The following is a 27175-nucleotide window of genomic DNA, read 5'->3' as shown; positions in this document are numbered from 1 at the left end:
TGCTGGGGTTTGGGATGGAAATGCTATAAAATTGGTTTGTGATGATCACTGTACAACTATAAATGTAATAAAATTCATTAAGAGAGATATATATCTCTTAATGGTTAAATAAACCATGGCAATGTTTCCCAAAATTGAAGATAAGAATTGCCCAGAGTATTTATTTAAAAAGAAAAGAAAAAAAACCCCTAAGCTCCACCAGACATTTTTTTCTTTCTTTTTTGGCTGCCACACAGCATGTGGTTCCCGGGCTAGGGATCACATCCAAGCTGCAGTTGTGATCTATGCCGCATCTGCAGCAACGCCAGATCCTCTAACCTAGTAGACCGGGCCAGGGATCAAACGTGCACCTCTACAGTGACCTGAGCCACTGCAATCAGATTCTTAACCCAGTGCACCATGGGGGAAACTCTGAGAACGGTAATTTTTTTTTTTTTGTCTTTTTAGGGCTGCACCCGGGCATATAGGGGGTTCCCAGGCTAGGGGTAGAATCAGAGCTACACCTGCCAGCCTACGCCACAGCCACAGCAACGCAGGATCCAAGCCACATCTGTGACCTACATCACAGCTCACAGCAACGCCACAATCCTTAACCCATTGAGTGGGCCAGGGATCAAACCTGCGTCCTTATGGATGCTAGTCAGATTTGTTTCCACTGAGCCAGGACAGGAACTCTGAGAATAGCAAATTTTTTTAAAGCCACACACACAAAAATATCACTTATGTTTTTCAAAATCACCCAAAACAAAAAAGTAAATATTTCTATTTATAAATTTGTAAATACATAGAAAGTAAAGCTACATACACACCATTATGACATTAAAGTTTGCTCTGGAGATGGAAGTAGATTGGTCAAAAGGGGCCAAAGAAGAATTTTGCTTTAAAAATACAGCATGTATATATGAGACAATAAGACTTTCCACTGTACATTTTGTTAATCACATATTAAATATTAAACCAAATATAATAGTTCTGGAGTATAAAGAACCAAAAAACAAAAACAAAAACCTCTCAGGTCATACTGCCAAATTATCTGTAAAGATACTAAGATATAAGCTTAAACTGAACTTCAATTTCCTTTGACTCTCCAAAGCATAACTCTATAGTAAAAATGAAACTCAAATGACACATACCTGTATACTCTCTGATCACATCTTAGCACAATGAGAGGATCTATCATCAGGTCATTCTGAGTATACTTTTGCTGCCGTACAAACTTTATTGAAGGTTGAAGGGCATTAACTGTCATAACCCACAGCCTGATGAGAAAATAATAATCACATGTTTAAAAACAGCTGTATCATAATTGAAACCTGCAGCCATCCAATTCCTTTTACCTTAGAAAGAGATATTCAGGAAAACATTAGAGAACAGGTGCAAATGAATTTGGAAAAATTAAAAACTATAGAAATCTAACCTATTATTATGTTTCTAAAATGAAGATAAAAGAATAAACACAAAGTAGTTTCAAATATCTTCACAGTTGTAATGGAATAATCATGGCATATAAAATTAAAATACAAATGAAAACCTCAGTTATATGATACTGGCTATATGACTCTGTGTAAGTCATTGAGCCTCTCTGAACTGTTTCTTCAACTGTAAAACAAGAATATAATACCTGCAAATGAAATGGTATCTGCCAAAGCACTTTCTAACTGCCCCCATAAATTACATCACTGTTCAATATTTATCATCATAGAATCTCAATATGAAATGCCACTTTGAGATGAGACCGCAACAGACTATAAGCATGGTCACTAATCTGACTACACATCAGAATTACGGAGGGATATGCCAATATGGGGGGTATCTGATCTCTTTCCGTGAAGCCCAGGAGTCCACTAGCTCTGCCTCTCACACAGAGCTTACCAACTCTTAAACATGAGCAGACAGCCAACAGTCATCAGACATTTACAGAAAGGAAAGCTTCTGCTTTGAAAAAGATTAAAATATATGAACAGAAAGAAAGGAAAGCCAAAGAAACAGAGAGTGGAGGGATGAGAAGAAAAAAAGTTCTTAAATCTATAATTAATATTCCTAAAGGATAAAATATTTTGTATAAGAAACAAGAACAGGAGGAGTTTATGGATATTCAGATAAGAAAGAGCTCTTAGAAATTAAGACTATAACAGAAATACTTTAAATGCAAAGGAAAGTTGAGAGGATAACACAGGCGGCATTTCTGCAGCACCAGGATGCAGGTTCGACCCCTGACCCAGCACAGTACATTAAAGGATCAGCATTGCCACAGCTATGGCTTAAGTTGCAATTGCAGCTGGAATCTGATTTCTGGCTCAGGAACTGCATTTTTTTTTTTTTTTTCTTTTTTGGCTCCCCAGCAGCACACAGAGTTCCTGGGCCAGGGATCAGATTCGAGCTTGAATCTGATCCCTGGCCCAGGAACTCCATATGCTGTGAGGCAGCCAAAAAATAAAAATAAAATAAAATGAAAAGATAACACAAAAGGAATATCCAGAAAAAATGTATTCAAAAGGTAAATTTTAAAATAGAGGAGAGGAGTTCCTATTGTGGCTCAGTGGTAATGAGGATGTGGGTTTCATCTCTGGCCTCGCTCAGTGGGATAAGGATCTGGAGTTGCTGTCAGCTGTGGTGTAGGTCACAGATGAGGCTCAGATCTGGTGTTGCTGTGGCTGTGTTACAGGCCGGCAGCTGTAGCTCCGATTAGACTCCTAGCCTGGGAAGCTCCATATGCCACAGATGTGGCCCAAAAAAGCAAAAAAAAAAAAAAAAAGAGGAGAAAAAAATAGAAGAGAAAAAAGGAGAAAATCAGAGTAAGTTCAAGAGGTTTAAAATCCAAATAGCAAAATACAAGAAAATAGAGGGAAGTAAAGCATTGAAAAAAAAATATTAAAGAAAATATCCTAGAAGGAGTTCCCCAGTGGATCAGCAGGTTAAGGATCTGGCATTGTCACTGCTGTGGCTCTGGTTACTGCTGTGGTGGAGGTTCAGTCCCTGGCTCAGGAACTTCTATGTGCCCACAGGCGTAGCCAAACAAACAAAAAGGAAAAAAAAAAAAAACTAAGAAAATATCCTGGAAATGAAGGCATCAACATTAGTCCCCAGATAAGAAAAAAGGCCAAACTAGTGCCCAGCACCATGAATTTAAAAGACCAAAATGTATCATCATGAAATTCAGCAAACAGTGAAAGAAGAGAACTGAAAATGTTCTTGAGAGAAAAAGCAATGGTCACATACAAAGGATTGGGAATCGGTATAACACTGGATTACTTAGCATTAAGTAATTAGGGAAATTCTAGTTCCTTCAATAGGATAGAGCCTTCAAAGTTATAAAAAGGAAAACTGAGTGTGAATTCTATTCCTAGGCTAAATATCAATCACACGTGTGAGGGGAAGAATAAAAACCTTTTCACATATGAAAGTTTTTTAAAAAAGTTTCCCAAACACCCTTTCTCAGGAAGCAAGTTGAGTGCGAGTTCCATTCGCTGAAATAAGGAACTAAAACCCAGAGAAAAACATGGAATCCAACCAAGAGTCAAAAGCAGTTCCAGCTGGCTCCTGTGTACGTCCCAGATTGAAACACAAGGATGGAAAGCTCTGAAAGGAAGGTTTCCAAGAAAAAAATGTTACTGATGTGTTACCTGAGTGTGTTAAAACTAACTGTAATGTAAATTTCCCGTCATTGATAGAGTTTGAGGGTGAATTAGCTATTGACACACACAAAATACCTTGAACAAATGGAAAAGAGGCAAACATCTCAGGGTTTATGTGGGGTGTTGAGGAGGAGGCAGCTTTATGAGAGAAATAGTAATCAAAGGATATTGCACAGACCAACTATACAAAACACTTATACAGTCATAATAATACGCACACTGAGTATTTTTTTAACCAAAAGTTTTTATATAACTGTTGGGAGAAATGGAGGAAGAGACACTATGTGTTCGGGGAAGATGTGTTCCATTTTCATCTTGTAGAGTCGAAAGATAATTTCTAAACTGGAAAGTAAAGAAATCACTGTAATTATAAGCATATGATCGTGATATATGGTGGGATATAAATGCCAGAATAAAAGAGAGAAGAGCTGAAAATAGTTGTCTCTGGGGAGCAATTGTCCAAAATGGGAAAGTGAGGTCAGACTTTATGCCCTATGTAACTTATGTACATTTATTAATTTGATATAAGTAAAAAATAAAATTTAGAAGTATAAATATTCCCTGACCTACTGCATCAAAATCTCAGTTAAGTTAGGCCCAGTGTTTGTTTTTAGAGCTAAGTATTTTTGATGCAGTCTATGGACCAGCAGAGACCCATTTGATTAAAGACAATATAATGATTTCTAGGAGTTCCCATGTGGCGCAGCAGAAACAAATCGGACTAGGAGGCATGAGGTCGAGGTTTGATCCCTGGCCTCACTCAGTGGGTTAAGGATCCGGCGCTGCCATGAGCTCAGATCTGGCGTTGCTGTGGCTGTGGCGTTGGCTGGCAGCTGGGGCTTCAATTAGACCCCTAGCCTGGGAACCTACATATGCCGTGGGGGTAGGGCCCTAAAAAGACAAAAAAAAAAAAAAGAGAGAGAGAGAGATTTCTAAATTTTGCTACACATTAAAATCACCTGGGGAATCCTTGAAAAAAATACTAATGCCTGACTCCCACCCGCAGACACTCGATTTAACTGAGGCGGGTTACAACGTGGAGATCAGGAGGTTTAAAAGCTTTCCAGCTGATCTTAACACACAACAAAATTTGGAACCACTGCAATGACACAAGACACAATGTTAATCTAATCAAATTAACCACAAACGACTATACATAGAACTCTCGCTTTTAAAGAACTTTCTCAAGTTGGAAATACCTTAAGGTTTCTTAAGATAAAGTTTATTCTTTTTCCTTAAAGTTACAGCAACTCTTTAATAAGTCGTTTTCAGAAATGATTTATATTGTCAAAAAGTTAACAATTTTTTTCAACATTTAGGTTTAGGCTATTATATATAATCACTGCTATACATTTATCTATTACATGTAAAAATACACTAAAATTACCTTCTAGGCATCACAGTATTAAGAACCATCCACAGTTTATTGACTGTTTGAAGAATTCGCCGTGGAACCCCTGAATTCAACAGCTGATTCATATTAGATGTTAATACTTCTGCATACGGTATAAGTTCACTAGCGGAGAGTAGAGTCAAGTGTTCTAGAATCTGCATCACTTGTGTGTGACTTACTGGGACAGCTGAAAATGCTAAAAGGAAAATTTAGCAGTCATAATTTAAATGCTATATGGCTTACCAAATAGGAAGTAATATTCTCTATCACACTATACGCCACATAAATTAAAAATATATATTGTTTTTAAAAAAGTATATTACTTTAAAAAAAAGTAAAATCCTAGCCACAGTTTTGAGTACACTTAAAATTAGGCCCTTAAGGAAAATTCATGTTCAAGGGAAAAAATTCTAAAAATTAAAATAAATAAGAAAAGAAATAAAAAAAGAAAAATTCACGTTAAAAGTTATTTCATAAAGAACAAAAAAAATCTCATTTTTAAAATGACATTAATGACACTGACCCAAAGACAAATGTGATTTCCTTAGTGATTCACAATGACTTTAAAAATTGAAACAGGAGTTCCCATCATGGAGCAGCGGAAACAATCCGACGAGGAACTATGGGGTTGTGGGTTCGATCCCTGGCTTCGCCCAGCGGGTCAAGGATCTGGCGTTGCCATGAGCTGTGGTGTAGGTCACAGACACAGCTTGGATCCCGAGTTGCTGTGGCTCTGGTGTAGGCCAGTGGCTACAGCTCTGATTAGACTCCTAGCCTGGGAACCTCCATATGCTGTGGGTACGGCCCTAAAAAGACAAAAAAAAAAAAAATTGAAACATAAAAATAAACCTAAGCATGGCTTTCAGTAGCAACATTCTTTTGAAAAATTCAAACTTCTTGACTTCTTTCTCCAAAGATTAAACCTTTATGGGTTGTCAGCAACCAGCAAATTGCTGTTAGTAGAACCATGCTCTAGAACCATGCTCCTTCAACAGAATAGTCACAAATCACCTCTGACTACTGAGCACTTGAAATGTAGCTAGTCCAAAATGAGATGTGCTTTAAGCAAAAAATATATACCACACTGCAGAGACTCACAATGGAAAAACAGTAAAACATCTCACTAATAGTATTTAATATTGACTACATAATAAAATGATAATATATTTGATAAATTAGATTATACAAAATAATTATTAAAATTAATTTTGTCTGTTTTTTACTTTTTTAATGTGGCAATCTATAGAAAGTTTAAAACTATGTGGGGCTCGTGTCATATTTCTATTTGACAGTGCTGATCTAGAATATTATCCAATAATAGCAAATACACTGTTCTAGTCCATGGCACTTATTCCTGACCAGTTTTAGGACCTTCCCAAAACCACATGACCTGTTAAGTGATATAAGACCTATGAGGCACATGTCAGAGAGAAATAGTAAAACTCCTTAAACTCAAGAGAATTACTATATTCACCAAAATACTGCTATATCCCCAGGGAAATTCTCATGCTTTTAAGATTTCAATGAGCCCACCTCTTTGTACTACTAAAGGGGTAATAGGAGTATCAACTTACTATACCTTCTTGGAGTTGTTTAGGAGAGTGGTTTTTGGCGTTATTAGTCAGGAGCATTCGCCTTAACAGGGCGTCAGTCCCTGTGATTTCTTCTTCACAGATCCAATCATCCACAATGCATAAGTGTGGGTAGTTAGTTGCAAGGAGACGTAGTAAAGCAGAATGCAACCCTTGAAAATTAACAAGAAACCAATGGAGCCTTCATTTTAATCATCAAACTCTTCTCTCTTCTCCTTCCCCGCTCTCTCCTCCCTTTCATTTTCAGCAAGCCAAAGGAATATGTACTTCTTATGCATGCATGCTACAGTTTGAGAACTTCTGGCCAGTAAGTCAGTCAAAGAACCTACTTAAAAGAAAGATCCCTAAATGAACTGACACACAGGAAGCTGGAAACCACTACTTTAATCAAAAGTTCTTATGCTTTCTTCCACTTTATCCCAGCATAAAAGTCTTCCATTCGGAAGAGTTGTCTGTCACAGCAGTAGTTCTGAGTTGAGTGGGAAGGAAAGAAAAAGAAGGCAAAAGAATGTTCACTGGGGGAGATCATCTATGCTTTGAAAAAGGCCTCCCTCAGAAACTCTAATAGGAAAACATATCCTCTTCTCCAACCTGGCTAAAAATCACTGCTGTAGATGGGTACAATTGAAGTTGTCTAAATGTATACATTATATTTTCTAATTTCACCCTAATATCCTACAAGGTAAGCAATACTGTCTGTATCTGAACTGTAAGGAAGTAGGTTGAAAGATATTTATTAAAGTTCCAAAGTCAACCAGCTAAGTATGTCCGCCCACCCAAGTAGTACTGATAATAGCCACAAGAGGGTGCCTTTGTCTTCTTTTAAGAAGGGTTAAGGAAGTTCAAAGGGTTTGGGAAACCCTGCTTTGACTAAATCTAAGTCTTGTTTCTAAACTTTTGCATATAGTGTAGTCTGATTATTTATGATTATTGTTGTGTAATATCAACAATCAGAAAATAAATGATGATACTGTAAAAATGCCTATTTAGATATATGCAGAGCAACTCTGTTATCTACCTAACAAATGTTGTAATTATACAACAATTATCATCATCTCCAAAGCTCTAAGAGTATTGGTAGTAGCAAAAGTACTTTAGATCCAATCATCCCCTTCTTATGTAACTTATATCAAATCAAACCACTGCTTAGTCTCAATAGGGATTAAGTTCTGCCTTCCTTTCTCATAGGAACTGCTTAAAATAAATGCATCTGTTTGAAAAAAAATACTGTAACAATCAAGAGTAGTATTATTTTAAAGTTTAAATGCGCAAGTATATGTATAGTCAAGACTATCCCAAAACAGTCACAAAAATGACTGTTTGCAATAGTGCAAATTAATCTACACAATCTCTTCAATAACAAAAACATTAGTTTCCAAATGCTGCCAAATATAACATCATTTCTCTGGAAAGAGATTATGCAAAGACATAAGTAAATAAATGCAGATATCTGTCTAAAGAGAACCAAAGAAAGCTCATCTTCACCCCTGAAACCAACCATAACAAAGAAAAAGAAAATTACAACTTCAAAGAAATAAACCAAAAAACAAAACAATCATATACTCAAACATAAAAAGGTGTTAAATTAAGAAAAAAATTAAATTTCAAGAAATATTACTGTATTTCTATTTGATAGTTTTATAGCAAAAATATTATAGTAATTCCATCCTATGGAATTTTATGGAGCAATAAAAACAATAAGGTAGTGAAATAAGATTTCCAAGACTCCAAGAGAAAACTGAAAGTCTCAGAAGAGATGGAGTAGAATACCATTTGGGGTTTAAAAAAAAAATTTTTATATATGCATATTAGTTTCAACCATATGAAACTGTATTTTTGTAGGTCAAAAATAGTTGAATACCTGTAATTTCGTATGGTTCAACCTGTAGAAAAGAATGTCTGAAATTACACACCAAAATAAAACAGCTGGGGTGTTGGGGTAAGGCGTGGTTTGCAGGGAATAGACTGTGAGGGAAGTAAAGAGGAATTTCACTCAAACTGGGTTTTCAGCTTTGAGCACCTATTGAACTTTATAACCTAATAAACAATAGGTATTTTTTAACAATAAACATTAGCAGTGAAAAGCAAATAAAACAAATACCTCCCAACTCCTGCTGCAGCCCTTGAGCCTGCCGAATAAGGAATTTGATGGGAATCTGATCCATTAAAGACGATGAATATGATTTGGGCTTTCTTTGCATAGCAGCTGTCAGTCAAAGATACAAAATGTAGGATGAAGTGTCAGAAACAACAGAAATCTTAACCTTCAACACAATGGGAACAAAAACAATATCAAACTACTATTTTTTTTTTTTTTTTTTGGCCAAGCCCTTGGCATGTGGAAGTTCCCAGGGCAGGAATCAAACCCAAGCCACAGCAGTGACAACACCAAGTTCTCAACTCTCAACAGCTAGGCCACCAGAAAACCCCAAACTACTTTTAATTCACTTCGTCTATGAATACAGCTCATAAAAGGTGAAGAATCACTACCAAAATAGTGAGTACACAGGAAGAGAAAGAACATTCTTAAGGGCAAGATCTGGGACTGAAACTGAAAATGCTGGGGAGAAAAATCATGAGTGAAAGAAGCCACCTGCAGAAGTACCCTATGCATTTTTTAAAAAAACATAGCAAACAAACAAACAAAAACTCTTAGAATTCAAGACTTCCAAACCTATTTGGGAACACCAAATACAGTGTGACCTCATGGCTTAAAGCTTCATGATGCCAAAAGCCTTAGTTTAAACATATTATACGTTACGGTAGTGACTCTTTCTGAAAAATGTGGGAAATATGAACAACTTTCTTCTCTCACAACTTCTACCTTCAGCTAACAAGTCCATCCTTTTCTTTTTCTTTTTAAACAAATCCATCTTAATTTCTCTTCTTTCTCTGCTAAGTCAGTGCTTATACATCATTTATTTAAATAACTATTATAGCTCAATTTCCCAGACTCCATTTTCTCTTCCCTTTAATCCAACCTTCACACTGCAACCACAGACCTCTTGTTTAAATTCAGATTTGCCCAGATCATGCGTTTCTGGCTCCATGCTCAAAAACCTTCCATGGATTCTTTTTTTTTTTTTAATTTAATTTTTTTTAATATTCTAAATATTTTTTGAATTTTTTAAATTGTTATTTCCCCAATACAATTTTTTTCTACTGTATAGCATGGTGACCTGGTTACACATACATGTATACATTCTTTTTTCTCCCATTATAATGCTCCATCATAAGTGACTGGACATAGTTCTCAGTGCTTTTCTTTTTTTTTCCTTCCATGGATTCTTAAATCCCACAGAGTATAGGTGCTTGCTAATCAATGATATCATTCTCTGTTTCATCTCCACCATATGCTAAATGCTTGACACACATAACATTCCAAGGTACTTTGCTTGTACACAACAAAACTAAATGAGCATCTCAACTAGGGTGTCCATAGTTTGAAAAGGCATATTCGATATATTTATTATTTTGCAAATACAAACCACACAATGTAAAGCTCAACAGATTTTTACTGGATGAAGATAAGAAGTATCTGAGTGCAAGTGTTAGAATAAAGGTTGAGAATCACTGCCAATACAGATCATACACCTCTTGATTAGATATAATCCCTCTACAAATTAATAAATTAGCATCCCAGTTTTCCACTCCAATCTTTCAGGAATTGAGTAAAAATGTGTCTCAAAAAACAGTTAAAGGAGTTTCTTCATGGCGTGGAGGGTTAAGGATCTGGCTTTGTCACTGCTATGGCTCTGGCTGCTGCTGCTGAATGGGTTCGCTCCCAGGCTCAGGAACTTCTGCAGGCTGTGGGCTCAGCCAAACAAACAAAGCAGTTAAAAAAAAAAACAGAAGTTCCAGTGACAGTCAAATCCTGGTTCCAGCACTTCCTATGGGAAGTAGTTGTAGCAAGAGCAATTAGACAAGAAAAAATAAAAGACATCCAAGTCGGAAAGGAAGAAATAAAACTGTCACTATTTGCATATATCACATTGTATAGAATACCCTAAAGACTCCATCAAAAAGCTGTTGGAACTAATAAACAAATTCAGTAAAGTTGCAGGATACAAAATCAATACACAAAAATCTGTTACCTTTCTATGTACCAAAAACAAACAATCAGAAAGACAAATTAAGGAGTTCCTGTTGCAGCGCAGAAGGTTACAAACAAACTAGTATCCATAACAATGCAGGTTTGATCCCTGGCCTCCTCTTTGGGTTAGGGATCTGGAGTTGCTGTAAGCTGTGGTGTAGGCTACAGAATTGGCTTGGATCCCGCATTGCTGTGGCTGTGGCAATAGCTCCAATTCAACCCCTAGCCTGGGAACTTCCATAAGCCACAGATGTGGCACTGGATTTAAAAAAAAAAAAAAAAAAGCATCTAGGAATAAATTTAATCAAAGGGATGAAAGGATATATACATATTGAAAACTATAAGACATCATTGAAAGAAATTGAAGACACAAATAAATGAAGAGATAATCCATACTCAAGGACTGGAAGAATCAATATTGTTAAAGTATCCATACTACCTAAAGCAATCTACAAATTCAATGCAATCCCCATCAAAATTCCAATGGCATTTTTCCAAAATCCTGAAATTTCTTTTTTTTTTTTTTTTTTTTTTTTTTTGGCTTTTTAGGGCCACACCTGTAGCGTATGGAAATTACCAGGCTAGGGGTCAAAATGGAGCTGTAGCTGCCAGGCTACACTACAGCCATAGCAATGTAGAATCCAAGCTTCATCTGCAACCTACACCACAGCTCTCACCACAACACCAGATTCTTAACCCACTGAGCAAGGCCAGAGATCAAAACCCCATCCTCATGGATACCAGTTGGGGTTCGTTACTGCTGGGCCACGATGGGAACTCCCCAAATCCTAAAATTTCTAAGGGACATAAAAGAATTCACATAGCCAAAGCAATCTTGATAAAGAACAAAACTGGGGGCATAAGTGATTTCAAACTCTATTACAAAACTAAAGTAAATGAAATAGTATCCTACTGACATGAAAACAGACACACAGATCAATGGAACAGAATAGAGTCCAGAAATAAATCTATACCATTTATGGCCAATTAATCTGCAGCAAAGGAGAAAAGAAAATACAATGGAGAAAAAACAAAGGAGAAAAGAATATACAAAGATTCTCTCTCATTGTAGTTGATTAACATTGCTGTGTTAATTTCAGGTATTACAGCACAGTGATTCAGTTTTTTATATAACCCACATCCTCGGGGATGGTAGACCCCTAGCCTGGGAACCTTCATATGCCGCGGGTGTGACTCTAGAAAAGACAAAAAAACAAAACAAAAAAAAAAAAATGGGCAAAAGATCTGAATAGACACTTTTCCAAAGAAGACATACAGATGTCCAACAGTATACGAAATGATGCTCAGCATCACTAATCATCAGAGAAATGCAAATCAAAACCACAATAAGCCATCACCTCATTCCTATTCCAAGGACCATTATCAAAAAGATAATAAATAACAAGTATTGTGGCAAGGAAGTAAAGAAAAGCAAACCCTTGTGCACTACTGGTGGGAATGTAAATCGGTGAAGCCAATATGGAAAATAGTATGGTGTAAATTATTGCATTTGGAATGGATAAGCAATGATATCCTGCTGTGTCGCACTGGGAACTATATCTAGTCACTTGTGATGGAGCATGATGGAGGATAATGTGAGAAGAAGAATGTATATATATGTGTGTGACTGGGTCACTTTGCTGTGCAGTAGAAAACTGACACAACACTGTAAACAAACTATAATGGAAAAAATAAAAATCACTAAAAAAAAAAAAAAGAAACAAAAAACAGTATGGAAGTTACTCAAAAAATTAAAAATAGAACTACCATATATGATCCAGCAATTTCATATCTGGGTATTTAACTGAAGAAAACAAAAACACTAACTTGAAAAGACCCATGTACCCTCAATGTTCACTGCCATGTTATTTCAATCTAAATGTACACTAATGAGTGAAAGGATAAAGAAAATGTGATACACACACACACACACACACACACACACACAATGAAATATTATTCAGCCATAAAAAAGAACGAAATCTTGCCATTTGTGACAACATGTATAAAACTGGAGAATATAATGCTAATAAGTCAGAGAAAAAACAAATACTGTAGATCTCTTTTATATGTGGAATCAAAAAAAAAAAAAGACCACCACCAACAAAAAAGATACATACAGAAAACTGATTGGTGCTTACCAGAGGGGCAGAGGATGAGTAGAAGAAATAGGTGAAGAGAATCAAAAGATACAAAGAGAAAAAAAAGCAAAAAAGAAAAAATAAATTCAATACTAAAAACCAGTCTGCAACCACAGTTCTGTGGCCTATCTTAATGCACAAAATAAAGAGTAAAAATGGAATATAAACTGATATTTTTAAGATACATTGACTATAGCTATGCAAAGTGCATATATATATATATTAGTAAAGGTGGATTATAATGAATAATAAAAATGTTTTAATATTTTTAAAATAATAGTATGTATGTTAATAATATTTAAAATAATAATATATATATAGTTCTAGTGACAGTCAAATCCTGGTTCCAACACTTAAAACTAAAGGAAGTTACTTGGAGCTCCTGTCGTGGCTCAGCAGCAACAAACCCAACTAGTATCCGTAAGGATGCAGATTCAATCCCCAGCCTCACCCTGTGGGTTAAGGATCCAGCATTGCCATGAGCATGGTATAGGTCAAACTTGGCTCAGATCCCACATGGCTATGACTGTGGTGTAGGCCGGCAGCTACAGCTCCAGTTTGACCCCTAGCCTGGGACCTTCCATATGCCATGGGTGCGACCTTAAAAAGACAAATAAGTAAATAATAAATAAAGTCATGGAGTTCCCGTCATGGCTCAGTGGTTGGCAAACCCAACCAGTATACATGAGGACGCGGGTTCAATTCCTGGCCTCGCTCAGTGGGTTAAGGATCTGGCGTTGCTGTGAGCTGTAGTGTAGGTCACAGACACGGCTCAGATCTAGCATTGCCATGGCTGTGATGCAGGCCAGCAGCTGTAGCTCCTATTCAACCCTTAGCCTGGGAACATCCATATGCCAAGGATGCGGCCCTTAAAAAGACAAAAAAAAAAAAAAGTTTTAAGGCGTTCCCGTAGTGGTTCAGTGGGTTATGAACCCAACTAGTATCCATGGGAATGAGGTTTCAATCCCTGGCCTCAATCAGTGGGCTGAGGATCTAGCATTGCCTTGAGCTGTGGTGTGTGGGTCACAGACATGGCTCAGATCACCAGCTGCTGTGGCTGTGGCACAGGCCAGCAACTATAGCTCCAATTCAGCCCCTAGTCTGGGAACTCCCATATGCTGCAGGTGCAGCCCTGAAAAGCAAAGCAAGACAAAACACAACAAAAATAGTTTTTAAAGCAAACCAGGCTGTTTCATATCCATTGCTTATGCTAATGCTCTTCCATCTGTGCAGTTTCCTTCTCCTTTAGCTGGAATAAGTAAACTCCTACTAATCCTGAGAAGTTCAACTAAGGCATTAGTCCTCTGAAAACTTACCATGTCCTCCCAACGACAATAAGTTATACTTCACCCAACTTTCTTGCCCTCCCTCAATGCATAAATTCAACCTGGTATTTTCTTTCTTTCTTTCCTTTTTTTTTTTTTTTTTTTTTTTTTTTTTTTTTTTGTAGCAGCATGCAATGGTTTGATATGGGTTCTCAGTTCCCAGACCAGGACTGAACCTGGGCTACAGTACTGAAACTGCCAAGTCCTAACCATGAGACCAACAGGGAACTCCCAAAGATATTCTTAATCTTTCAGTAAAAGGCTAAATTATAATTATGAAAGGCTTCTGCGAAGATCAATGGTTTTATATTTCGACACAAGCAATCACATTTCCAATTTTCTTCCAATGTATATGGCTTTCAAAGACTGAAATGTAACTGTAACTTTTTTTTTTTTTTTTTTTGCTTTTTAGGGGCGCAGCCGTGGCATATGGAGGTTCCCAGGCTAGGGGTCAAAGCACAGCTACAGTTGCTGGCCTACATCACAGCCACAGCAACGCCAGATCTGAGCCATGTCTGCCGGATCCTTAACCCACAGAGCGAGGCCAGGGATTGAACCCACAACGTCATGGTTCCTAGTTGGATTCATTTCCGCTGTGCCATGACAGGAACTCTTGTATAATCTTTTCTTAACAGATCATTGCTGGTTATAGGAAAGGTACTGACATTTAGTTTGGATTAGTCAGTCTCTGAACTTCTTTGAGTACCACTTAAAAAAAATTTATCACGTAAATACTTTTTTGGCAGTTATTAAGATAATATGTTTGGTCTACATGTAACTCATTGTATAATTAATATCTTTATATTTCTGGAATGGACCCTGCTTGCTCTGGGTATGTTACTCTTCTAGCATGGTGCTAGATTTGATTTGTCTTTTTTTTTAATATGACCTTTTCCCATCTATATTTAAACAAGTGAAATTGACCTTTTTCCCCTTTTTTTTGTTTTGTTTTTTCGGTTTTTTTGTTTTAGGGCTGCACCCTTGGGACATGGAGGTTCCCAGGCCAGGGGCTGAATTGGAGCTACAGCTGCTGGCCTATGCCAGTCATAGCAATACCAGATCTGAGCCACGTTTGCTACCTACACCACACCCCACGACAACGCTGAATCCCCAACCCACTGAGTGAGACCAGGGATCGAACCCACAACCTCATGGTTCCAGTCAGATTCGTTTCTGCTGAGCCACAACAGGAACTCCTCCCTTTTCTTTTTTTTTCTTCCTTTTTTCCTGGCTTTGGTATCAAGTTTACACTAACTTCATAAGTGAATTAGTTTTCCATTGGACTGTTTTAAGGATTAAAATGTTAGAAAAACTATGGGCTATGTAAATAGTGTTTAAAACATTTCCAGCAGCAGTAGTTCCAATTAGACCTTTAGCCTGGGAACCTCCATACATCATGGGTGTGGCCCTAAAAAAGCAAAAAAAAAAAGAAAGAAAAAGAAAAAAAAAAAAAGATTATACAGAACCTATATAAGTAAAACGTTATTGACAGACATTTTAAAAAAAAGCTTGAATAAATTCACTCAATCAAAAACATTTATTAGGAGTACCTGCTGTGGCACAGTGAGTTAATAACTCAGCTTGCCTCTGTGGAGGCACTGCTTCAATCTCCAGGCCCACGTAGTAGATTACAGATCCAGTGTTGTTGCAACTGTGGCATAGGCTGCGGCTCTAGCTCAGATTCAAACCCTGTCCCAGGAACTTTCATATGACCCAGGTATGGATGAAAAGGAAAAAACAAAAAACATTTATTTAAGTGACTGATTGGTTGATTGATTACTATGTACTGAGTGATATTCTACATGCTAGAAAGGGTAGCAAAAAAACACAAAAATCAGGGAGTTCCCATTGTGGTTCAGCAGGTTAAGCAATCGGCAAGTATCCACAAGGGTGTGCATTTAATCCCTAGCCTTGCTCAGCGGGCAAAGGATCCAGCATTGCCGCAACCTATGGCGTAGGCTGCCGATGGGGCTGGGATCTGGCATTGCTGTGACTGTGGCTGTGGCCTACAGTTGCAGTTCCAATTCAACTCCTAGCCTGGGAACTTCCATATGCTGTGGGTATGACCCTAAAAAGACAAAAAAAAAAAAAAAAAAAAAGATTTCATATTCTTAGCTGAAAAAACAGTATTGTAAAAATGCAAATTTTCTCAAAATGTAAGCTTAATATATTTCTAATCAAAATCTCAATACAATTGTCTTCTGTGGAATTTGACAAAATTACTGCAAAGTTCATGTGAAAGATTAAATTGTGAGAATAGACAGAAATACTGAACATGAACAATAACTATGAAAGGAACTAGAAATGTCTGACATAAACAAGAAAATCCAAAACTAGACCTAGGTTTATAAGAAAACTTTGATATACATCAGAGCAACTTTCCAAAGTAATCACAAAATGACAGATTATTCACTATGGAACATTGGCAAATAACAAATTACAAAAAAATACAATAAAATCGGACCTACACTGCATACTTAACATCAAAATTAAAGGCATACATAAATTTTTTTGTGTGTCTTTTTAGCGCCACACCCATGGCATATGGAGGTTCCCAGGCTAGGGGTTGAATTGGAGCTGTACTTGCTGGCCTGCGCCAGAGCCCCAGCAACACCAGATCCGAGCCGTGTCTGCCACCTACACCACAGCTGAGAGCAACCCTGGATCCTTAACCCACTGAGCAAGGCCAGGGATCGTACCTTCATCCTCATGGATGCTAGTCAGATTTGTTTCCACTGAGCCACGACGGGAACTCCCGGCAAACAAATTTTTAAAATGAAATAATAATGCCCCAAGAGGAAATACAGGTGATTACTTATATAATGTTAGTACCTTTCTTTCAAAGAGTTACCTCTCCATAAAATTCTATAATTAAAAAACACCATAGAAGTTCCCTGATGTTCAGTGGGTTAAGAATCCAGCTTTGTCACTGCTGTGGCGTGGGTTTGATCCCTGGCCCAGGAACTTCCACATCCCACGGGTGCAGCCAAATACATACATACATACATACATACATACATGAAAACACCATAAAGAAATAACAATACTATGGAGTTCCTGCTGTGGTACAGTGGGTTAAGGATCTATCATTGTTTCTGTGATGGCACAGGCTGATCCCAGGCCCGATGTAGTAGATAAAGTATCTGACATTGCTGGAGCTGCATCATAGTTCACAGCTGCAGCTTGGATTCAATTCCTGGTCAGGGAACTTCCATATGCTGCCAGTTCAGCCAATTAAAAAAAAAAAATCAATACTGCAAAATAATTGGCATACCTTACACAAATGCCTTATATAAAATGTCTATAATTCAGACGACTGGATTAAGAAGATGGGGTATATACTACTCAGCCATAAAAAAGAACCAAATAATGCCATTTGCAGCAACATGGATGGAACTAGAGACTATCACACTAAGTGAAGTAAGTCAGAAAGAGAAACACAAATACCATATGATTTCACTTATATATGGAATCTAATACAAGGCACAAATGAACCTTTCCACAGAAAAGAAAATCATGGACATGGAGAACAGACTTGTGGTTGCCAAAAGGGAGGGAGAAGGAGTAGGAGGGAATGGGAATTTGGAGTTAATAGATGCAAACTATACTCTTTGGAATGGATAAGCAATGGGATCCTGCTGTATAGCACTGGGAACTATGTCTGGTCAATTGTGATGGAGAATGACAATGTGAAAAAAAGAATGTATACATGTATGTGTAACTGGGTCACCTTGCCGTGCAGCATAAAATTGACAGAACACTGTAAATCAGCTACAATGGAAAAAATAAAAATCATTATTTAAAAAAAATGTCTATAATGGTATAACCTACCCGGAAAGCAATATGGCAATTCATTTTTTAAATCTTATAATTCAAAATCTTTGGTTTAGTAGTTTTGCATTTGGGAATCTATCCTAAGGACAGAAATAATTATACCTGTATACAGAGCTTGCTCAAAGGATATTCAAACCTTCACTGCCTATAATGGCAAAAATCTGGAAATAACTCAAATATCCAACAATAAGGAATTTATTAAGTAGTGATACATATTTATGAATATTATATAGCTATTAAAAATCATGCTTCAGGAGCTCCCATCATGGTGCAGTAGTTAAGGAATCCGACTAGGAACCATGAAGTTGCGGGTTCGATCCCTGGCCTTGCTCAGTGGGTTAAGGATCTGGCGTTGCCGTGAGCTGTTGTGTAGGCCGGCAGCTGTAGCTCCAATTAGACCCCTAGCCTGGAAACCTCCATTTGCCGTGGGTGCGGCGACTCTAAAAGGACGAAAAGACAAAAAAAACAAAAAACAAAAAACCATATATTTGATTCCAACTTTGTGAAAGTTATCATATATGCAGACTGAAGGGTTCTGGGGGTTCCTGTTGTGGCCCAGAGTGTTAAGAACCCAACTAGCATCCATGAGAATTCAGGTTCGATCCGTGACCTCGATCAGTGGGTTAAGGACCCTGTGTTGCCGCAAACTGTGGCACAGGTCACAGATGTGGCTCAGATCTGGTGTTGCTGTGGCTGTGGTAAAGGCCCAGCAGCTGCAGCTCTGATTTGACTCATAGCCTGGGAACTTCATATGCCACAGGGGTGGCCCTAAAAAGAAAAAGGAAAAAAAAAAACAAAAAAAACTGAAGGGTTTTGTAGCAAAACTCTATGGTGACCACCTGTGGGCAGTAGAACTGTGGATGGTTTATACTTTGGTCTTGACTCTTTTCTCACTTCCTTAATTTTCTTCAGTAAACTCACTTTTAAAAAATGTTTTATTTTAAAAACCAGTTCTTTTACATTAAGATATGGAAATAATTAGGTAAATAATGAAATACGTTTGAAATTCTTATACTATTATTCTACAGTACAGTCATTTAACTGTTAGAACCTTTTTTGGTCAAACTTGATTTTACAGCACTGAAACTTCAAGCTGCTAAAAAATCACATCTGCTAATGTTTGCTTAAAGGTTTCAGCACTTTGAAAGAGGCAGTTGGAGTTAACCTTCTTCTGGAAAGAAAATAATTATCAAGTGCAAAGAAAACCTTCAAGTTCAGGGATTTAGAGCCAGTGAACATTATAGTTTCCAAGACCACAGGATGTGTCTTGTTCCACTGGTAACAAGGAAGGAAATTTCACATGAAGCAGGGCAGAGGCAGAAAAGGCAGCCAGCTCTTATTTTTAAATGAAGTTAAGCCTGAGGGACAGAGTTAAACAAGTAATATTTTTAGCTACTTAATTGTGAGATTATGTTTAAGAACAGATACACAGTTCCTCATACGTTCAGTATACATTAGTTTGTTCTTAACTTCAAATGCATCTAAAAATAAGCTGCTCGACCTAGTAATAAAGTCTCCAGCTGTAATGAACAGGAAAACACTTTTTAAAGCATAAAAACTGGGAGTTCCCACTGTGGCTCAGCGGTAACGAACCCGACTAGTATTCATGAGGACGTGGGTTCAATCTCTGGCCTTGCTCATTGGCTTAAGGATACAGCATTGCAGTGAGCTGCAGTGTAGCTCGAAGATACAGCTCAGATCCTGCATTGCTGTGGCTGTGGTGTAGGCTGGCAGCTGCAGCTCTGATTTGACCCCTAGCCTGGGAACTTCCAAATGCCACGAGTGAGGCCCTAAGAAGACAAAAAAATAAAGTATAAAAACTAGAATTTTAGAAAAACCTAAAAATTCTCCGTAACGTCCCCGTTTGTTGGCCAAGACCTTCAAATCCAGGCTGAGCTGTACTCAAGTTAAATTAAAATCCTTAACTTTCCAATTGAGATCCATCAGATTATTGTACAAACAACAGTAGCTTCACAGGACACATGACTGAACTGAGCACATCACTGGGGACTTAGGATACGTAATCTTTAAAGATTCTTCTGGTTCTAAAAATTCTAAGTGACTTGTTGATTCAGCATGGTATACACACAAAAGTTGGCTATACTGGTCTCAGTATTTTCTGTTTAAAAAAAAAAATGTTTGTAAGAATGAAATAACGCCATACGCAACAACATGGGTGGGCCTAAAAACTATCATACTAAGTGAAAACAGACAGAGAAAGACAAATGTCATATGTGATCATGAATATGTGGACTCTCATTTAAAAAATGATACAAAGAACGAATTCACAAAACAGAAACAGAATTCAAAGATTTTGAAACCAGACTTACGGTTACCAGAGGGGAAATGTTGGGGGGAAGGATAAATTGGGAGATTTATACATACACCCGCTACCATATACAAAGCAGAGAAGTAACGAGGACCTACTGTATAGGGAAGGACATCTACTCACTACTGCGTAGTAACCTACGTGAGAAAAGAATCTGAAGAGGAGGAGCTCCCATCGTGGCGCAGTGGTTAACGAATCTGACTTGGAACCATGAGGCTGCAGGTTCCATGCCTGGCCTTGCTCAGTGGGTTAAGGATCTAGCGTTGCCGTGAGCTGTGGTGTAGGCCACAGATGCGGCTCGGATCTGGCGTTGCTGTGGTTGTGGTGTAGGCCAGCGGCTATAGCTCTGATTCGACCCCTAGCCTGGGAACCTCCATATGCCGTGGGAGCGGCCCTAGAAAAGGCAAAAAGACAAAAAAAAAAAAAAAGAATCTGAAGAGGAATGGATATATATATATATACGTAACTGATTCACTTTGCTGTATACAACATTATAAGTCAACTATACTCCAATAAATTTTTAAAAAAATAATTTTTTCTAAACATCAATTTAAATAAAAATTAAGGCTGTCTTTTGGCCCTCTGACACAGTGTTAATGGTCTGAGTTCTCCCCAGAATATCTCCATGTAACTCACGCCTCTACTAATTATTAAATCATAAGCAATGGACCTAGAAAGTATCATACAAGTGAGGGCAGACAGAGGAAGACAAATATCCTATGAGATCACTACTATGTGAAACTAACAAAAAATGATACAAAAGAACTTACAAAACAGAAACAGACTCAAAGATTTTGAAATCCAATTTTTAGTGAACCAAAGGGGAAATGTGGGGCAGGAGGGATAAATTAGGGGGTTCGGATTGACATATTCGCACGACCATACATAAAATAGATAGGTGACAAGGACCTACTGCATAGCACAGGGTGAGCTACTAAATACTGTGTAATAACCTATTTGGGAAAAGAATCTGAAAAGGAACAGATAAATGTATATGTATAACTGATTTACATTGCTGTATACCTGAAACTAACACAACTTTCTAAGTCAACTATAGTCCAATAAAATTTATTAAAAAGAAAATCACAATTGTCATATTCCTTAAGAGAATTTATTTTATGTGGATAAAAGTAGGAGAATATTATCTACTGATTATTAGCCCATCTTGTCCCTAATATGGCAAAAAGTATAATTTTAGTTGTGGGCTATCCTCTATATAACCCTAACAACCATAGTCAGGAAAGAAAGCAACAGAGAAATTCAAAGTTTATTTAAAATACAATACTTCAGATAAATAAAAGAAACTGATCTGCCAAACATTGAAAAGTAACTTTAGGAAGTTCCCATCGTGGCGCAGCAGAAACAAATCCAACTAGGAACCACGAGGTTGTGGGTTCAATGCCTGGTCTCATTCAGTGGGTTAAGGATCCGGCGTTGCCATGAGCTGTGGCATAGGCCAGCAGCTATAGCTCTAACTAGACCTCTAGCCTGGGAACCTCCATATGCCGCAAGTGCGGCCCTAAAAAGCAGAAAAAGAAAGAAAGAAAAAAGAAAAGAAAAGTAACTTTAAGGAATAGCTTTCAAAAAGTAAAATCACTCAGTTATGGTAAATTAACCACCCTTAGGAGAATTCTTCCTGCTCTATATATTCAATGCCTGTGACTTTTTAATGACACTCTTTTCATTTCAAATATGGACCTACATACATTTAGCAAGCCTAAAATACAGGTGAATTTTCTTTTTCAAATAGAGGAAAACATACTACTTTATACTGGTATCATCTATTCTAAATCTGACCTTCTGATAGTATATGAAATAGCTAAGTTTGAAAGCCCAGTTCAGTTACTGAAATCAAGCAAAAAAAACTTCCGTTACAGTTCCCTCATGTGCATCTCTTCATTTACATTTAGTTAGATCATTAAAGTTATTAAAATACAGACAATTCAGTCATCTACTAATTCAGCCTGCTAAAAAGAGCACTGAGCCTTAAGAGGTGGTGATGGGTCCACATGTACATGTGTTTATGATCAGAGTAGACATGCCTACAGTGCAAAGTCTAGAGGATGATGCTGGAGCTTGTTAGGATATTTGACTTTATTTTCTCATACAGCGACCTGGCAAGTAACAAAATATAAGCAAATAAGGTGAACTATCACTAGAAACACTGCCCTATGGACAACTTACCTAAAGTCTTTGTGTTTGCTAGGAGAGCTTCTTCATAAGACAATATGTAATAAAGCACCAAAAGCTGTGCTGTGATACTGAAACGCTGATTAAGGCGGAGGTTGTCACCCTGGAGGTAATATTACAAACACTTTAAAATACTGTTGGATGTCATGAGTGATTCTTGACAGTAAAAACATTCAAAATAGATTATTCAGTGTTGCTGCTCCCAAGCAAAGAAATTGGGAGAAATGTTGCTATGTTTGCATTCAACTCAAAGAGACAACTTGAAGTCCAAGTTAAATTCGAGATGGCTAGGGAGATGAAAAGCAACATGCTTAAGTCTTTAAGATAGAAAAAAAAGTCAGGAGTTCACGTTGTGGCACAGCAGAAATGAATCCAACTAGCATCCATGAAGATGCAGGGTCAATCCCTGGCCTCGCTCAGTGGGTCAGGGATCCAGCATTGCCATGATCTGTGGGGTAGTTTGTAGATGCAATTTGGACCCCATGTTGTTGTGGCTATGGTGTAGGCTGAGAGCTGTAGCTCCGACTGGACCCCTAGCCTGGGAACTTCCATGTGTCACAGGTGCCGACCTAAAAAGCAAAAAAAAAAAAGGGAGAAAGAAAAAGAAAAAAAGTCACTATCAGTCCCATCAGGGTGCTTCTGAAAAAGGCTTACAGGGTCTCAAGTATCACCTGAAATTTACTCCTAAAAAAGATATTGTACATTTAAGTATGTTTAGAGAAGAAAGATTTTCTCCAAATTTTCCATATACAATCTAGGTATATCTTAGATCCCAAGAAGCTTAACAAAGCTGGTTGAATGTGTGAAACACTGCATGGTCCTCTGTTAAAAATATAACTTCCAGGGTACTCCTAAGACTTTAAAATGGAGCTTTTGAAAGAATTCCTCAAAAAGAACCTATTCACCAAACTACATAGAACTAATACCATTCTTTTAATATTTATAAGCAAACTAAAGAAATTTAATACCACTTGAAATTCAGAACCACCTATTCACTTTGCTGTACACCTGAAACTAACACAACACTGTAAATCAACATACTCCAATAAATTAAAAAAAAAAAAAAAAAAGAACCACCTAGAAGTGGTTCTCCTCTAATAATCAGGGGGAGAATTTGAAGTCAGAGGAATAGAAGAAAAATAAGCTAATAAATGTAAAAGAACCACCATTTTACCCCAGTGACTCCTTGGAAAATATTGAGTATCTCCTGTTCTGTGACTGGCTGATTTGTAGCTTCTGGATTAGATTTAGATGCAGGAGTAAGTACAGAATTTATGTACACGTCAATCAGAGGAAGTAATTGAGGATGGAGTGGAGTAGAGGTTTCACACAGCTGTCTATAAATCCAGTCCTAAGAAAGAAGGTTACAGGCACTAAATCAATTATGGCAATAAGAAAAGCAAGCAGAAATTTAAAAGCACATATAATTTTACATGATTTACGAATCAGTGAAACTCACTATTAACTTTTAGCAGTTACTAAATATATTATCCAGTTTCACAACTGTCTTTGCTTTAAAAATAAGAAATACTTCTATATCTTAAAATCAAGAATATTGTCCAATGGAAGATAAATCTAAAATGAGTTTTGAGTTTGGTCTTTGGGGTTTTAATCCATTAGGGTTTTTTTGTTTGGTTGATTGGGTTTTTGTTTGTTTGTTTTGGCCACCCCAGAGCATATGGAGATCCCGGCCAGGGATCAAATCCAAGCAGCACAGCAACACCAGATCCTTTAACCCACTGTACTAGGCCAGGGATAGAACCTGTGTCCTGGTGGTGCAGAGACACCACCAATCCCATGGCACCATAGCAGGAACTCCAATCTATTAGTTTTTAAGTAGTGGGAAGAAAAAACTGTAAGTCCCTACTATGTCTGTATTTACAGCACCATATATGCTGTTGTAAAAGACCTCACAACAGAAAGAATTTGAGGGAGAGGGATAGTTCTTCATAATAGCCCTCAAATAGATAAGAAAATGGCTTTGATAACCTCTTATGGGAGACTATCACTTTATTAACTATACAGATAGAGGCCAAGAAGAAATACTGGGTGTGCATCTGGACTCTTAATTCTTATCTATTTCATGTGCTAAAAATACAAAGAAGCAGAAGATCAAGCTGGAAAATAACTTCACTAAAGTCATGAAAACAAGGAAAATTATCAGGAGTTCCTGTCGTGGCGCAGTGGTTAAGGAATCTGACTAGGAACCATGAGGTTGCAGGTTAGATCCCTGGCCTTGCTCAGTGGGTTAGGGATCTGGCGTTGCCCTGAGCTATGGTGTAGGTCGCAGACGTGGCTCAGATCCTGCGTTGCTGTGGCTCTGGCGTAGGCCGGTGGCTACAGCTCCAATTCGACTCCTAGCCTGGGAACCTCCATATGCCGTGGGAACGGCCCTGGAAAAGACAAAAATAAAATAAAATAAAACAAAAATAAATGTTACATATCAATGTATATATTGTTCACAGTTCTTTATTAACAAAATAGCCTCTCAGAAATGGTTCAAACAGATTTTTTTTTACCTCCGGGCATTCAGACTTTTCTTTAGAGGTTAACTTTCTGATACAGCCAACTATATAACAAATTGAAAATACATCAAAATATATACAAGTTAGATATTAGATGTCCATGTGAAAAATAAACAAATGCTGGTCATGGCTAACCAGCAACTTTCTCAGTTTGATGAACAAAACCAAGTATAGAAAATGGCAATTTCAGAGCTCCTGTTGCGCCTCAGTGGTAACAAACCCAACTAGTACCCATAAGGATGGGGGTTCAGATCCTGGCCACGCTCAGTGGGTTAAGGATCTGGCGTTGCCCTGAGCTGTGGTGTAGGTCGAAGACACAGCTCGGATCCCAAGTTGCTGTGGCTGTGGCCCACAGCTGCAACTCCAGTTCCACCCCTAGCCTGGGAACTTCCATATGCCTCAGGTGCAGCCATAAAATAAAAAAGAAAGAAAGAAAGAAAGAAAAGAAAACGGCAATTTCTTACTAGGTTTAATGAAATAGCTAAATGATGTTATTATTGAGAATTTAAAAGTATTAGCACTATTTTACATTCTGTAAGTAACTAAATAGTTACACTATTTTAAAAATCTCAAACTAAGAGCCTAATTACTGTAACTATATAAATGACTAGTAACTAAAAACATTTCACACACAAAATCCACAGTAAAGGTCTACAAACTGAAATAGAACTGGGAAAAAAAGCATTAATTGAGGCTTAGCTTGAAATATAAATGTAAGGACCTACTTTTATTGACACTTTGTGCTTGGTAAAGGAACGACTTCTCAGAAGCTGGTAAATACAGTGAATAGGCAAAAATCCAGTAATGTTGGCACTCAGGTTGCTGGTGACAGGGACCCGAACCGCATGAGCTGTGACAACCTAAAAGGGAAAAATAATATTAACATGTATGATAGAACCACGTATAAAATTACTACGAAAGAAGGAGGATTAGCTGGATAGACTGTCAATACTTAATTCAAATGTGGTCTTTAGGGAGGAATGATAAAAACCAATTACATGATTAATTGCTTTCTTTTTTTGGAGGCGGGGGCAAACCTGAGGCATGTGGAAGTTCCCAGGCTAGGGGCCAAACTGGAGCTGTAGCTGCTGGCCATAGCCATAACCACAGCAACCCCAGTTCCGAGCCATGTCCGCAACCTACACCACAGCTCACAGCAATGCCGGATCCTTAACCCATTGAGCGAGGCCAGGGATCGAACCCACATCCTCATGGATACTAGTTGGGCTCATAATCACTGAGCCACAACAGGAACTCCCATGATTCAGTCACTTTCAAGTGACGAGGTAGTATCATACATTTAAGGATCTGCAAAGTTCTCTATTTTTTAAAAATTTGCTTTTAAACAAAGATATGTTATCAGGGGTATAGTTAGATTAAAAAATAACATAAAATTTGGAATCATAAAATCTAGGTACAATGACTATGCATAAGTCATTTTATCTCCTGAGCCTATTTTCACTATGAAATGATACAATATTGTCTTATCTGTCTCAAAAGGTTTTGTGAAGGGGTGAAAAATTTTTTTCAGAGGAGTTCCCATTGTGACTCAGAGGAAAGGAACCCAACTAGTATCCATGAGGATGTGGGATTGATCCCTGACCCTACCCAGTGGGCTAAGGATCTGGCACTGCCATGAGCTGTGGGGTAGGTCGCAGACATGGCTCAGATCCTGCATTGTTATCGATCGCTGTGGCATAGGCTGGCAGCTATAGCTCCAACTCTACTCCCAGTCTGTGAACTTCCATGTGTACCTGAGGACCTTAGAAAAAAAAAAAAAAAGAAAGAAAAAGAAAAAAATTCCTGGAAAAACATATGTGAATTATAAAGTATCACATAAATATAAATAGGAATTTTTATTGTTATTCTCATTGTATCATGCATAGACGGCTATCTTTCAAAGACCCTCCCCAAAGCTGTCTTTCAGTTAGTTCAAATAAAACACATGAAAAATAATTTATGAGTCTCCTATGTCCTATGTGTGACTGTTATGTGGGAGGGTATGTGCACTGAGGGAGAAGGGAGAGTTTGGTACAGAAATTAGAATATCAATTATCCTAAAAGAAGCAACAGTTATGGATCTATGAGTATTTTCAAACGTTTCATTTTTTAAGATAC

At 37.6% G+C, this 27175-nt stretch overlaps 1 protein-coding gene across 6 annotated transcripts in view; it reads right to left on the bottom strand.

Annotated features, from left to right (window-relative positions):
- The window catches only part of INTS2 (integrator complex subunit 2), a 62083-nt gene that overhangs the window by 9584 nt on the left and 25324 nt on the right, over positions 1 to 27175 (bottom strand). For all 6 annotated transcript variants that reach the window (XM_084985028.1, XM_084985027.1, XM_084985023.1 and 3 more), the window contains exons 13-19: positions 25783 to 25917; positions 23707 to 23883; positions 22527 to 22635; positions 8722 to 8826; positions 6608 to 6772; positions 5023 to 5224; positions 1134 to 1259 (exon numbers count right to left, since the gene is read on the bottom strand). In XM_084985028.1, the coding sequence (XP_084841154.1) occupies positions 1134 to 1259; positions 5023 to 5224; positions 6608 to 6772; positions 8722 to 8826; positions 22527 to 22635; positions 23707 to 23883; positions 25783 to 25917 (1019 nt within the window). The remainder of the gene's footprint in view (positions 1 to 1133; positions 1260 to 5022; positions 5225 to 6607; positions 6773 to 8721; positions 8827 to 22526; positions 22636 to 23706; positions 23884 to 25782; positions 25918 to 27175) is intronic.

Source organism: Sus scrofa, chromosome 12 (assembly GCF_054392235.1).
Source record: "Sus scrofa isolate SSC_HxYL_T2T_F1_AM1 chromosome 12, Sscrofa_HxYL_maternal_Yorkshire_Landrace_v2.0, whole genome shotgun sequence".
Lineage (NCBI taxonomy): Eukaryota > Metazoa > Chordata > Mammalia > Artiodactyla > Suidae > Sus > Sus scrofa.
The sequence above is the reverse complement of the archived record's forward strand: the minus strand, read 5'-3'. Positions and strand labels throughout refer to the sequence as shown.